This window comes from Dicentrarchus labrax, unplaced genomic scaffold (genome assembly GCF_905237075.1).
Source record: "Dicentrarchus labrax unplaced genomic scaffold, dlabrax2021, whole genome shotgun sequence".
Taxonomy (NCBI): Eukaryota; Metazoa; Chordata; class Actinopteri; family Moronidae; genus Dicentrarchus; species Dicentrarchus labrax.
The window spans coordinates 321,016-335,000 of NW_026136875.1; the positions used below are offsets into that span (position 1 = coordinate 321,016).

Here is a 13,985-nt window from a genome sequence, read left to right on the forward strand (position 1 = left end):
CCCACTTTAGTTATCAGGATTAAGTAACTGATCGCTCAAATAAAGCTTCATTTAAAACATCCAAACAACATTTAGATTTAAAAAACTGTTTCCATAATAATTCCACTTTAAACTGAACATGAGAATTTAACGCAGCCTCTGCAATTACAGATTAACTATTGAGGTTTTTTTCAGCTGGAATTTATAAACAAAGGCTAAACTCATAGACTATTATTTTACTGTATTTAATTTTATTTTATTTTGTAGCTTTGGGGGCTCCTGGTGGTACAATTAGCTGTCAGTATGTTAACAGTTACTACTAGCTGTCATGCTGAAGAGAGTCTGTACTGAGCATGTGTAGCTCTCAGCTGAGATGAGGAGGTAGTAAGGTGACTAACGTAAGGCTAGCAGCGCACTTTCTCTGGCTGTACTGCTGTAAAGCTGATTCTAGATCCAGTGTTTGTAAAAGTATGTTTGTGGACTTCAGCTGTTACAGGACCAGCTCTCCCAGCTCACTGTGCATGACTCCACCTGCAGGTGGATCACAGACTTCCTGTCTGACAGGAAGCAGCAGGTGGAGCTGGAGAACATGTTTCTGACTTCCGGACCATCAGCACCGGATCCTTCATCAGCTCTTCTCCCCGAACACCAACAGCTGCACCTCCAGTATCAGTCCATCAGGATCCTGAAGTTCGCAGATGACACCACCCTCATTGGACTCCTCTCTGGTGGAGATGAGTCCACTTACAGGTGTGAGATTGACCATCTGGTGACCTGGTGCAGCCAGAACCACCAAGAGCTCAATGCTCTGAAGACAGGGGAGACGGTTGTGGTTGTGTGCACTTCTGTTGGTTCTCTATCTTGCACATTGCAAATATCAACATCCTTCCTGTACAGCTCTTAGATCTATCTATCTGTCTTTATTTATATTTAAAATGCACCAAGGCAAATGTGTAAACTTACTTGGCAATAAACTCGATTCTGATTCTGGAATTTCATTGTTATCAGTACTTAAAGTAAAGTAAAAGTCAGTTTAAGGTAATTTTATCAACACTTAAAGAAACTCTTCATCCATCACTTCATCACAAACATCATCAACAAATCTGGCGATACATGGTTTTTATTGGACAGGACGGTAAAGTAAAGCTCTGGTATGAAGTATTCTGAGTACATTGACTTTGTTTAGTAACTGTACTCAGTTACTTTCCACCGCTGTAGGTGAACGTGTGATTTAAGACTGAATGATTGAATGTCAACAGCTGATGGTCAGATTGGACAAAAAACTTTCAGACTAAAAGAGGAACTTTTATTTTTGTTTTTCAGCATTCAGCACTTTTCTGAACTTCTCTTTGTTCCACATCACGAAGGGAAGTGAGGGCGGGGTCCGACTGACGGAGGGGTTTAAGTGAGCACTATATTAACCCTTGAGGCACCTTGGGGGACCAAACGTGTACATTCTGCCTTTATGACTTGTTTGTTTCTCAATATTTATATAAGTCCATTAAGACGCTCCAATTAATTCAGAACGCTGCAGTACGAGTACTGCCGGAACTAGGAAAAGAGATCACATCTCTCCTGTACTAGCTTCTCTGCACTGGCTCCCTGTAAAATTTTGAATCGGATTTAAAATCCTCCTCCTCACCTATAAAGCTCTTCATGGTCAGGCCCCTTCATATCTTAAAGAGCTCATAGTACCCTATTACCCCACTAGAACACTACGTTCTCTGAATGCTGGGCTACTTGTGGTTCCTATAGTCTCTAAAAGTAGAACAGGAGCCAGAGCCTTCAGTTACCAAGCTCCTCTCCTGTGGAACCAGCTTCCAGTTGTGGTTCGGGAGGCAGACACCCTCACCACATTCAAGAGTAGGCTTAAGACATTCCTCTTTGATAAAGCTTATAGTTAGGGCTGGATCAGGTGAGTCCTGAACCATCCCTTAGTAATGCTGCTTTAGGCCTAGACTGTCAGGGGATTTCCCATGATGCACTGAGCTCCTCTCTTGCTCTCTCTTTCTGCACTCATTCATGTCCCATTAATGCATGTTACTAACTTCACTTCTTCCCCGGAGTTCTTGTGCTTTCTCGTCTCGCAGTTTCTTATTGATCCTGGTGGAGCACATGTATATAACATGCACCTCAAATCAGTGGTTTATGCCTTGAATTGTGAACACACGCAAAAGACAATACACATGACATCTTATGACAAAAAGGGCATAAAAAGATACAAAATATATATATATATAAAAAAACCTTATATTTATGGTCTGAAGTTGTTGAAAAGATTTGATGTGGTGAAAGTGAAAAGAAATATTTATATATGACATTTTTGTAACACTTCTATGAGGGACCATTTTGGGTCCCCAGGTTCAAACTTGTAAATGTTTGCGAACTAACATTGCTCCAAAAACAATAATGCATCCAAATCAATGTTGTTATCAATTATTGACCTAATCAAGGCTCTTATAACCTCATTCCAAATATTCCACTTTGCACCTCATTTTTGGAAAATAATCATATTTTGTGTTTTTCCCATTGAGAAAATCAGGTGTTTTAATGACAATGGCAAAAAACATAAAAGAAAATAATAAAAACTTTATATCTATGGTTAGGTCTGAAGTTGTTGAAAAGATGAAAGTGAAAAGAAATATTTATATATGACATTTTTGTGAAACTTTTATGAGGGACCATCTTAGGTACCCTGGTTCAAACTTGTATGTTCATTTTAAAGGTGCCTCAAGGGTTAAAAATATGTTTTCTTTGGCAGTAACTGGACAACTTCTATATTCCTACTCGTGAACCCAACAGCGCCCCGCGTTAGATTACTCCGTAGATGAAACATTTAAAGTTTAAAACAAATGAAAATAAACTGCTGCATTTTATTTTGAAATTTATTTGGATAAAGAGCTTGAGTTCTGACAGAATCAGAGCATCTGAATAAACAAAGGCAGATATAATACAGATATAATACAGACGATCCAGGATATAAAGAATATATATGAAGAATATGAGGCTGAATATTATAAAGTTATAAATCTGATTCAGGACCTGCTGCACAGTGTGAACACAACTCGTTTCAACAGGAATATAGTCGTTCGGCTTCCTGTTTAAGGACTCAAACCTGAGCATATAAAAGCCCAAATTTCATTAGGCAGCCTTTCAGTCAGCACTGTGGGGAAAATAACCTCATACAGGGCAAAATCCCCTTCTGCACTGCCTGGCAGGAGGAAGAAACACTGGATTAATTAAACCCTCCATCTGATCTCGAAGGCAGCTGAACCTTCACAGGCAGCTCTCCTCCTCTTCCTCGTGTCTGCAGGATGAAGGCTCTTCAACCTCCTCCTCCTTGTCCTCTGATGGTTTCACTTCCTGTCCTCCCACTACGTCCTGAGAGTCTGAAAGCTCAGGGCTGCAGAGGAGACAAATCATCATCATCATCATCATCATCATTATCGTCATCACCACCACCATCATCATCATCAGCACCATCATCACTACCACCATCATCTTCATCAGCACCATCAGCACCACCACCATCATCATCATCATCATCATCATCATCATCATGATCCCCATCATCATCATGATCCCCATCATCACATCATCATCATCATCATCACCACATCATCATCATCATCATCATCGTCATCATCACCATCATCATCATCATCATGATCACCATCATCATCATCATCATCATCATCACCATCACATCATCATCACCATCATCATCACCATCATCACATCATCATCATCATCTTCATCATCACCATCATCATCATCATGATCACCATCACCATCATCACATCATCATTATCATCATCACCACCACCATCATCTTCATCAGCACCATCAGCACCACCACCACCACTATCATCATCATCATCATCACCATCATCATCATGATCACCATCATCATCATGATCACCATCATCACATCATCATCATCATCATCATCATCACCACATCATCATCACCATTACCATCATCATCATGATCACCATCATCATCATCATCATCATCATCATCATCATCACCATCACATCATCATCATCACCATCACCGTCATCACATCATCATCATCGTCATCATCACCATCATCATCATCATCATCATCATCACCACCACCATCATCACCACCATCATCATCATCATCACCATCATCACATCATCATTATCATCATCACCATCATCATCACCACTACCGTCATCATCATGATCACCATCATCATCATCATGGAGGGGGGGGGGGGTAGTGAAGAGATCATACATCACTGCATCATCATCGAGAGATACCGAGTGAGGACCGACATGAAGAAAGGAGGGGACTGTCCGTGCTCATAAACAACAGGTGGTGTACGCCGGGACTCTGTGTGAAAGCGTCTGCAGCCCGGACATCGCTCGTCGCCGCCGACTTCGCCGTGTTGTCGCCGGGAACTTTCCAGTGTTGTCGCCATCACTGTCTATATTCCTCACAGTGGTCTTCATCATCACCATCTTTTTTTTACTGTCTATATTCCTCAGTGGTCTTCTCATCACCATCACTGTCTTTTTTCCTCCCCGTGGTTTTTTTCCTCCCCCCCCCTTTTTTTTTTTTTTTTTTTTTTTTTTTTTTTTCTCCCCCCCTTCCTTTTTTTTTTTTTTTTTTATTGTAAAAAAAGGGGGGGGTGTCACCACCACCACCACCATCATCATCATCATCATCATCATCATCATCACCACCACCACCACCACCATCATCATCATCATCATCATCACCATCATCACATCATCATCATCATCATCATGGTCATCATCACCATCATTGTCATCATTGTCATCATCACCATCATCACATCATCATCATCATCATCATCACCATCATCACCATCATCATCATCACCACCATCACCACATCATCATCATCATCATCACCACCATCATCACCATCATCATCTTGTTCTTGGCCCCAAAAACCTTAGAGACTCATTGTCTAAAGATATAGTTACTCTAGATGGCATTAACTTGGCCTCTAGCACCACTGTCAGGAATCTTGGAGTTATCTTTGATCAGAATTTGTCTTTTAACTCCCACATAAAGCAGACCTCTAGGACTGCCTTCTTTCATTTACGTAATATTACAAAAATTAGACACATCCTATCACAGACAGATGCAGAAAAACTAATCCATGCATTTGTTACTTCAAGGCTGGATTACTGCAACTCTTTATTATCAGGTTGCCCCAATAAGTCCATTAAAACGCTCCAATTAATTCAGAACGCTGCAGCACGAGTACTGACAGGAACTAGAAAAAGAGATCACATCTCTCCTGTACTAGCTACTCTGCATTGGCTCCCTATAAAATGTAGAATTGAATTTAAAATACTCCTCCTCACCTATAAAGCTCTTCATGGTCAGGCCCCTTCATATCTTAAAGAGCTCATAGTACCCTATTACCCCACTAGAACACTACGTTCTCTGAATGCTGGGCTACTTGTGGTTCCTATAGTCTCTAAAAGTAGAACAGCAGCCAGAGCCTTCAGTTACCAAGCTCCTCTCCTGTGGAACCAGCTTCCAGTTGTGGTTCGGGAGGCAGACACCCTCTCCACATTCAAGAGTAGGCTTAAGACATTCCTCTTTGATAAAGCTTATAGTTAGGGCTGGATCAGGTGAGTCCTGAACCATCCCTTAGTTATGCTGCTATAGGCCTAGACTGTCAGGGGGATTTCCCATGGTGCACTGAGCTCCTCTCTTCCTCTCTCTCTTTCTGCACTCATTCATGTTCCATTAATGCATGTTACTAACTTCACTTCTTCCCCGGAGTTCTTGTGCTTTCTCATCTCGCAGGTTCTTATTGATCCTGGTGGAGCCTCCTGCCATGGTCCTGCTAGATTGCCATTGCCAATACTGTTGTTGCTGTGCACCTGTCTGTCTGTCTGTCTGTCTCTCTCTGTCTCTCTCTCTCTCTCTCTCTCTCACCCCAACTGGTCGAGACAGACGACCACCCACCTAGAGCCGGAGGATCTGTCCTAGGTTTCTGCCTTTTAACAGGCAGTGTTTCCTTGCCCTTGTCTCCAAGGTCTTGCTCATGGTGGTACTGTTGGGTCTCTGTAATTAATGTTATAAAGAGTTCGGTCTAGACCTGCTCTATTTGAAAAGTGTCCTGAGATAACTTCTGTTATGAATTGTCGCTATACAAATAAAACTGAATTGAAATGAATTGAATAATAATAAAAGTTCATGTTATTTATTGAGTATTTATTGGTTGTATTATTATGGGATGTTGGTACCTGACTGCGTCCGGCGCAGCTCCACTGCTGGTTTCTATGGTGATGTCAGTGATTGGGATGACGTAAGTGCCGTGGGAGGGGCCTGCCTCCTCTGGCTCCGCCTCCAGCAGATGAATGTTCACTTGAGGGTCGGGACTTCCTGTAAACAGCACAGAGGCTGGGGCTTCATTAATCAATAAAATGATCAATAAAATGATCAGTATTGATCTTCTGTAGAGACAGAACGTGTTTCTAACCGTTTATGTCTGTCTTTCCGTCAGTCTGATCTCCTGCTGCTCTGGATGGACTCATTCTGGATCGAACAACAGCTGGATGTTTACCTCGCAGGAAGTTCTCAGTCAGCTGGAGATAACACTGTACACAACAACAACAATAACAACAACAGCAACAGATAATGACAGGAAGTGTGTGTAAGTCAGGAGAAAAGAGGTGAATGTGAGAAATAAACAACATCAGACTGAATGAGAAGGAACTCTCCTCCATTAGTCGTTATTCCTCCAATAATCAATACACAGATTAACTGCAGACAAACTCTCTGTTGGAATACTGGAAATGGTTCAAAGTGAAGAGCTGAAAGAAACAGTGAGTAAACTGTGCACTATCTCTGTCTCTGTTCACAGAATGAAGCAGGATGAAGGATAAAGTCAGTTGGTACCTTTTTGTATTCGTCAGTCAACATGTTGCCCACAGAGACGACCAATGAGGAGAAAGAAGGTCTTGACTGAGGTTTCTCCTCCCAGCACTGTTTCATCAGATCAAAGCTGAATACAGAACACAAAGAGGAGTCGGACATGTGAATGGACCCTTCTCAGTGTGTATGACACGTGTACACAACATGTTTACAACATCTAAAGTGAAGAAAACATGTAAACATGCAGGAGTCATACATGTTGTGTGGAGCGTGGTCAGGTCGGCTCATCCTGTACCCTCTCTTCAGAGCAGAGTAAAACTCCTGCGTCATGGGGAGGTCGGGGTATGGGCTCCCACCTGGGACAAAATACACATAATACTGGTTATACTGGTTATACTGTGTGAAACTGGTTCAGACTCATGAGTATAGCTCAAACTGGTTCAGACTGGTTACCCAGAGAGAAGATCTCCCACAGTAGGACTCCGTAGGACCAGACGTCGCTCTGACTGCTGTAAACGCTCTGGAAAATACTCTCTGGAGACATCCACTTCACAGGCAGGAAGCTCTGAGAGTTTAACATGTGGATCCAATACTTTTAATTCATTTATTTACACATATATTAATGATAGATTTACTAACATATATTAATGATAGATTTACTCATATATATAAATAAAATCATTTGAAAGAAGTTCACTGACATTTCCTCTGGCGATGTAATCCTGATCATTCGTCAGGTCTCTGGCTAAACCAAAGTCACAGATCTTCACCAGCTTCCCCTCACAGACCAGAACGTTCCTCGCTGCCAGGTCTCTGTGGACACACTGGAAGGCACGCAACGCCACGTGTGAACAGGCAACGTGAACATGGAACATGATCGGAAGTCTAAATCTAATCTTTATGAAAGCGACAAAAATCATGAATGTAACTGTTGTAACTACAGGTCATTGGTCAGTGATGTATTGATAAGTGATGCATTGATTAGCGATGTATTGATCAGTGATCGTACATTTCTGGTGGAGAGAAAGTCCATGGCCTGAGAGACCTGGAAGGAGACGCTGAGGAGGTCGTTGACAGTCAGGAGTGGAGAGTCACTGAGGAGGAGAGAGGCCTCCTGCTGGTCTGAATGAGAATGACAGGAAGAGTCACTGAGACAGACAGACAGTGCATATAACAAAATTAAGTTAATGAGATAAAGAAAGTGAAAATTATTACTTATTATCTCAATAATATAATCTCCACTGATCAGCACTAACACAGTGAGCACTGCCAGTAACACTGGGTATCTGGGTATCTCCTGTCAGTGTGGGGTGGGGGGGAGGGGGGTATATCAGGCACTGAACAGAGTTGATGTGAAGGAGAAATGTGCAGCGTGAGGATCTGATCCAATTTGACAAGAACCACATTGTGATGGACGACTGGGTCAGAACATCTCCAAACCTGCAGCTCTTGTGGGGGGTTCCCGGTCTGCAGAGGTCAGTACCTATCAAAAGTGGTCCAAGGAAGGAACAGAACCAGAGACAGGGTCATGGGGGGCCGAGGCTCATTGATGCAGGTGGGGAGTGAAGGCTGGCCCGTGTGATCCGATCCAACAGACGAGCTACTGTAGCTCAAACTGCTGAAACAGTTAATGCTGGTTCTGATAGAAAGGGGTCAGAACACACAATGCAGAGCAGTCTGCTGGTCTGGGACCAGTCAGGGTGTCCAGTGCTCACAGTGTTACTGCTGATTGGTGGATATATTCTTTATTGATGTTTAATATTCATAACAATGATAAATTAACGTTGTAGTGTCGCACACATACCAGCTGGCGCTGTGTACTGCGTCTCGTACAGCGCAGGCTCGATGTCAGCGTAGCTGAGCTCCTTCATGGCGACGTACTGAAGGCTCTCCTCTTTATTCATGTCCATGTAACCTCCATCACTGTCACTGCAGGGCGAGAGACACTCACACTCAATGTACACAGAGTGAGAGTAAAATGGAGTTTTATTTGTCCCTAAACAGACCACAGCGACAACGTACAGACTCAGTGGACACAGCCTGGACCTAGAGACCGGTCCTTATAGACAGACCTGCTGCTGATGGGGGACAGGAAGTGTTCACAGAAAACCCACTGCGACACACACTGACTGTTGTTTGTTTATTAATGTCATAAATGTGTACATATTTGTTTAATCACAAGCCCCAGTAAACATTCAAACACAAAAACTAACATGGTTACTGCTGTTTTATAATGTTTGTTTATCTTAGAAATAAAACTAAACAACAGTAACCTGAAACTGAAAGACAGACAGACAGACAGACAGAGGATATACTGTGTGTGTGTGTGTGTGTGTGTGTGTGTTAGTGTGTGTGTGTTGACCTCTTGGTGTGTGCGTCGCTTTGTAAGAAGGTGTGTTTGTTCCTCTGTAGGTAGTTCACAAGGTCTCCATGACGACAGAACTCAGTGATCAGATAGACAGGACCTGGACGGACAGACAGACAGGCAGACAGACAGTCAGTGTGTCCTGTATGTTGAGCTGCAGTTCTCTGTTCCTCCAGCAGGTGGCGTCTCCCTGTGTGCAACAGTTGGTTAATTCATTAACTCGTTAGAGAATATTTAATGTACATCCACAGCTCTCCAGTAGCCCTCTCTCGCCCCCTGGTGGCTGGCTGGCTGCAGTACAGCTCTGTTAGCCCTGTTAACTCTGTTAGCTCTGACTAATAGGTTAGTGTAGTTGCTTTATTATTACTTTATTATCAGTTTATTATTAGTTTATTGTTGTTTATTATCAGTTTATTGTTAGTTTATTATTAGTTTATTGTTAGTTTGTTATTAGTTTATTATTAGTTTATCATTAGTTTATCATTAATTTATTGTTAGTTTATTATTAGTTTGTCATTAGTTTGTCATTAGTTTATTGTTAGTTTATTATTAGTTAAGGGTTAGTTTACTATTAGTTTATTATTAGTTAAGGGTTAGTTTATTATTAGTTTATTATCAGTTTATTTAAAACTAGTTTATTATTAGTTTATTGTTAGTTAAGGGTTAGTTTATTATTAGTTAAACATTAGTTTATTTAAAACTAGTTTAATATTAGTTTATTGTTAGTGTATTATTAGTTAAGGGTTAGTTTATTATTAGTTTATTGTTAGTTAAGGGTTAGTTTATTATTAGTTAAACATTAGTTTATTTAAAACTAGTTTAATATTAGTTTATTGTTAGTATATTATTAGTTAAGGGTTAGTTTATTATTAGTTTATTGTTAGTTAAGGGTTAGTTTATTATTAGTTAAACGTTAGTTTAATATTAGTTTATTGTTAGTGTATTATTAGTTAAGGGTTAGTTTATTATTAGTTTATTATCAGTTTATTTAAAATTAGTTTATTATTAGTTTAGGGTTAGTTTAAAACTAGGTTAGGATTAAGTCAAGATCAAACTGTAAACCTCCTCCCGTGCACGCTCCCAGCAGGTTGACGACATTCAGGTGAGGACCGAGATGAACCAAAACCTTCAACTCCGACATTAGAGACTGAACGGCACCGCTGCTGGCTGAACACACACACAGTATCAATAATCAATAACCAATAATCAATAACCAATAACCAATAACCAATCAGACTGGTTCACTGGAACATCCTGACATCAGGAGAGAAATCGTTTGACTTTCAGAAGATCACAGACAGAGAGACAGACAGGTACGTACGCTTGACCATCTTGACAGCGACTTTAGTCGAAGAGTGAGAGTGAAGCAGACCAGAGACGGTTCCCTCAACCACACGACCGAATGTACCTGAACCCAACACCGGACCTAGAGACAGACAGACAGGCAGACAGGCAGGCAGACAGGCAGACAGGCAGACAGGCAGACAAACAGTTACAGACAGTCAGACAGACAAACGGAAAGACGGACAGACAGACAGACAGACAGACAGATAGTCAGACAGACCCACAGACAGACAAACGGAAAGACGGACACACAGACAGACAGACAGTAAGAGACAGACAGACAGACAGACAGACGGGTGGGGTGTATATACAGTCAGTGCTGATATAAACAGTCTTTATATTGATTTAAACAGTCAGTACTGATATAAACAGTCAGTAATTCAATTCAATTCAATTCAATTTTATTTGTATAGCGCCAATTCATAACAGAAGTTATCTCAGGACACTTTTCAAATAGAGCAGGTCTAGACCGAACTCTTTATAACATTAATTACAGAGACCCAACAGTACCACCATGAGCAAGCACTACTGATATAAACAGTCTCTATACTGATATAAACAGTCAGTACTGATATAAACAGTCTGTATATTGATTTAAACAGTCAGTACTGATATAAACAGTCAGTACTGATATAAACAGTCTGTATATTGATTTAAACAGTCAGTACTGATATAAACAGTCTGTACTGATATAAACAGTCTGTATATTGATTTAAACAGTCAGTACTGATATAAACAGTCTGTACTGATATAAACAGTCTGTAAACTGATATAAACAGTCAGTACTGATATAAACAGTCTGTAAACTGATATAAACAGTCCGTACTGATATAAACAGTCTGTAAACTGATATAAACAGTCAGTACTGATATAAACAGAGTATTACCTAGGACTAGGTTGTCTCGAGGGACCTCCCAGGCGAGGTTGTAGGGCATATGGGCAGGGTCCAGGTAGGTGTACTGCTGTCCATCAGGACTCACTGATTCAATCACTTTCCAACGAACTTCATAACGAGGTTTCTACGAACAGGAAGGACAGCTCAGCTACAGTACTACTACAGTACTACAGTACGACATGGTAAATGGACCTGTACTTGTATAGCGCATTTCTAGTCTTCCGACCACTCAAAGCGCTTTTACACTACGTGCCACATTCACCCTTTCACACACATTCACTCAGTGATGGCAAAGTCCATCGAACAGAAACTAACATTCATACACACTCACACACCGATGCACGGCATCGGGAGCAATTCGGGGTTCAGTATCTTGCTCAAGGATACTTCGACATGTGGCACCAGGAGCCGGGGATCGAACCCACAACCTTCCGATTGGGGAACGACCTGCTCTGCCTCTGAGCCACAGCAGTACCACTACAGTACTACAGTACTACAGTACCACCACAGTACCACATCAGTACCACTACAGTACTGCAGTGAGTACTGACCTTTCTCCACAGGAGGATGAGAATGACAAGGAACACGAAGGCAAGGACGACCAGAACCAGAACTACTGCCAACACCGCCACCTGAGAAAGAAGAGCTGGGGACACACAGAGAGACACGCAGAGAGACAGGGAGAGAGAGCGAGACAGGGACAGAGTACAACTACAGTATTCAGAGTTCAGAGTTATAGTGTAGTATTACAGTAGTTTTATTGTAATATTACAGTAGTATTACAGTATTATTACAGTAGTATTACAGTATCTTACAGTAGTATTACTGTAATATTACAGTATTTTAACAGTAGTATTACAGTAGTATTACAGTATCTTACAGTAGTATTACTGTAGTATTACAGAAGCACTGCAGTACTACCCAGTATTGCAGTATTTGTACATACAGTTGGACTGGATCCGGAGCTCTCTGCTGTGGCGTCCTGCAGAGTTTTTGGACTCACAGCGAACAGCTGACAGAGAGATGAGACTGTGGAGAGTCAACACACTGCGTACCTGCACAGGTAAACACACACACACAAACAGCTTTCAACCATTTTGACATCATTAGGACTGATGACATCACACTGATGAGGTCACTGTTACCTGGGTAACTCCTCTCTCCTCAGTAATGTTCAGAGCCCCGTCCTCTGAGGCTGCTGATAGGCTCCTCCAGCCGCCAGTTAAATTGCTGCACCTGCAGGAGACACACGGTTACCGTGACAACAAGTGCAGTGTTGTGTGTGAGTGTGAGTGTGTGTTTACCTGTGTGAGCTGGGACAGGTGTACCAGGTGACTGAAGGGGGCGGAGCTCCCTCGCTGACACACAGAACTGCTGAACGGCCAACTTCCGACAGAGAGGTGATCCTGGGGGCGGCTGCCACACACACACACACACACACACACACACACACACACAGTGAGATACCTGTCTGTCTGTCAATCATCCTGTCTCTCTGTCTCACATTCTCTGACCTTTGACCTCCAGGTTAAAGACAATGTTGTCAACATCATCGTCATTGGAAACGGTCACTGTGTAACTTCCTGTCTGATCCATCCGAACTCGAACCAACGTCAGTGTGCTCAAATACCTGCACATCAATCAATCAGTCGATCAGTCAATCAATCAATCAATCAATCAATCAATCAATCAATCAATCAATCAGTCAGTCAGTCAGTCAGTCAGTCAGTCAGGTGAACAGGTGAGCAGTCTGTCACTGAAGGTGTGATTTGACCTTTGACCTACCTTGTTCCACTCAGGTGTGTGGTGGCGATGGCGGTGGTTTCCATGGTAACGGTCTGGTTGTCTCTGGTCCAGATGAAGGTGGGGGGGGGGTAGGCATCAACCTCCACACTGAACTCCACTGATTGGTGGAGGAGAGACGACAGGTTGGTCTCACCTGTCGGCCACAGGTAGACGTAACCTCGCTCTGCAGAGAGAGCGACAGGTTACCTGTACCTGTCTGTCTGTCTGCAGTAACCTGTCTGTCTGCAGTAACCTGTCTGTGGACTCACCGAGGACGGTCACAGTGATGTTTTTCTTCACTGTTCGTTCCTCCATTGTCTCCTTAACCTCACACACATACACACCTGTAGGGTAGGAAACACACACACTGTCGTCACAACAACAACAGCTGATTTTACCATCGTTACCATAGCAACTGATAACCAGGAAGCAGCCACCTACCAGAGTCTGCCACCATTGCCATGGAGATGTTAACGAAGGAGCGGATCTGATTGGGCAGGAAGTCGGTCAGAGGCTCGATTTCCTGAAGAAACAAGACAGTTTGATGACATCACAGAGTTTGGTGACACACACAATTCAGACAGACAGGCAGTCGGAGAGAGAGAGAGAGAGAGAGAGAGAGAGAGAGAGAGAGAGAGAGAGAGACAGACACACACACAGGTACCTGTCTGCGGGGGAAGTCCCAGGTGAAGAAGACCATCTCAGCGTCTTTAACGGTGCAAT

The 13,985-nt window shown here is 42.3% G+C and overlaps 1 protein-coding gene across 3 annotated transcripts in view; it reads right to left on the reverse strand.

Annotated features, from left to right (window-relative positions):
• Positions 1–2,850: 2,850 nt before the first annotated feature.
• The window catches only part of LOC127360381 (platelet-derived growth factor receptor beta), a 14,806-nt gene continuing 3,671 nt past the window's right edge, over positions 2,851–13,985 (reverse strand). The window contains exons 6-27 of one of the 3 annotated variants that reach the window (XM_051394775.1): positions 13,927–13,985; positions 13,704–13,785; positions 13,532–13,606; positions 13,263–13,446; positions 12,992–13,107; positions 12,782–12,893; positions 12,623–12,713; positions 12,424–12,532; positions 12,029–12,123; positions 11,469–11,601; positions 10,560–10,664; positions 10,301–10,405; positions 9,236–9,338; positions 8,678–8,802; positions 7,883–7,995; positions 7,575–7,697; positions 7,327–7,438; positions 7,130–7,229; positions 6,898–7,003; positions 6,479–6,596; positions 6,243–6,381; positions 2,851–3,382 (exon numbers count right to left, since the gene is read on the reverse strand). The exon at positions 13,927–13,985 is cut by the window's right edge and continues 72 nt beyond it. In XM_051394775.1, coding sequence (XP_051250735.1) covers positions 3,256–3,382; positions 6,243–6,381; positions 6,479–6,596; positions 6,898–7,003; positions 7,130–7,229; positions 7,327–7,438; positions 7,575–7,697; positions 7,883–7,995; positions 8,678–8,802; positions 9,236–9,338; positions 10,301–10,405; positions 10,560–10,664; positions 11,469–11,601; positions 12,029–12,123; positions 12,424–12,532; positions 12,623–12,713; positions 12,782–12,893; positions 12,992–13,107; positions 13,263–13,446; positions 13,532–13,606; positions 13,704–13,785; positions 13,927–13,985 — 2,432 coding nt within the window. In that variant the 3' untranslated portion in view covers positions 2,851–3,255. Of the gene's footprint in view, positions 3,383–6,242; positions 6,400–6,478; positions 6,597–6,897; positions 7,004–7,129; positions 7,230–7,326; positions 7,439–7,574; positions 7,698–7,882; positions 7,996–8,677; positions 8,803–9,235; positions 9,339–10,300; positions 10,406–10,559; positions 10,665–11,468; positions 11,602–12,028; positions 12,124–12,423; positions 12,533–12,622; positions 12,714–12,781; positions 12,894–12,991; positions 13,108–13,262; positions 13,447–13,531; positions 13,607–13,703; positions 13,786–13,926 lie in introns of all 3 variants that reach the window. The other 2 variants (XM_051394774.1, XM_051394776.1) reach the window with 2 other exon arrangements.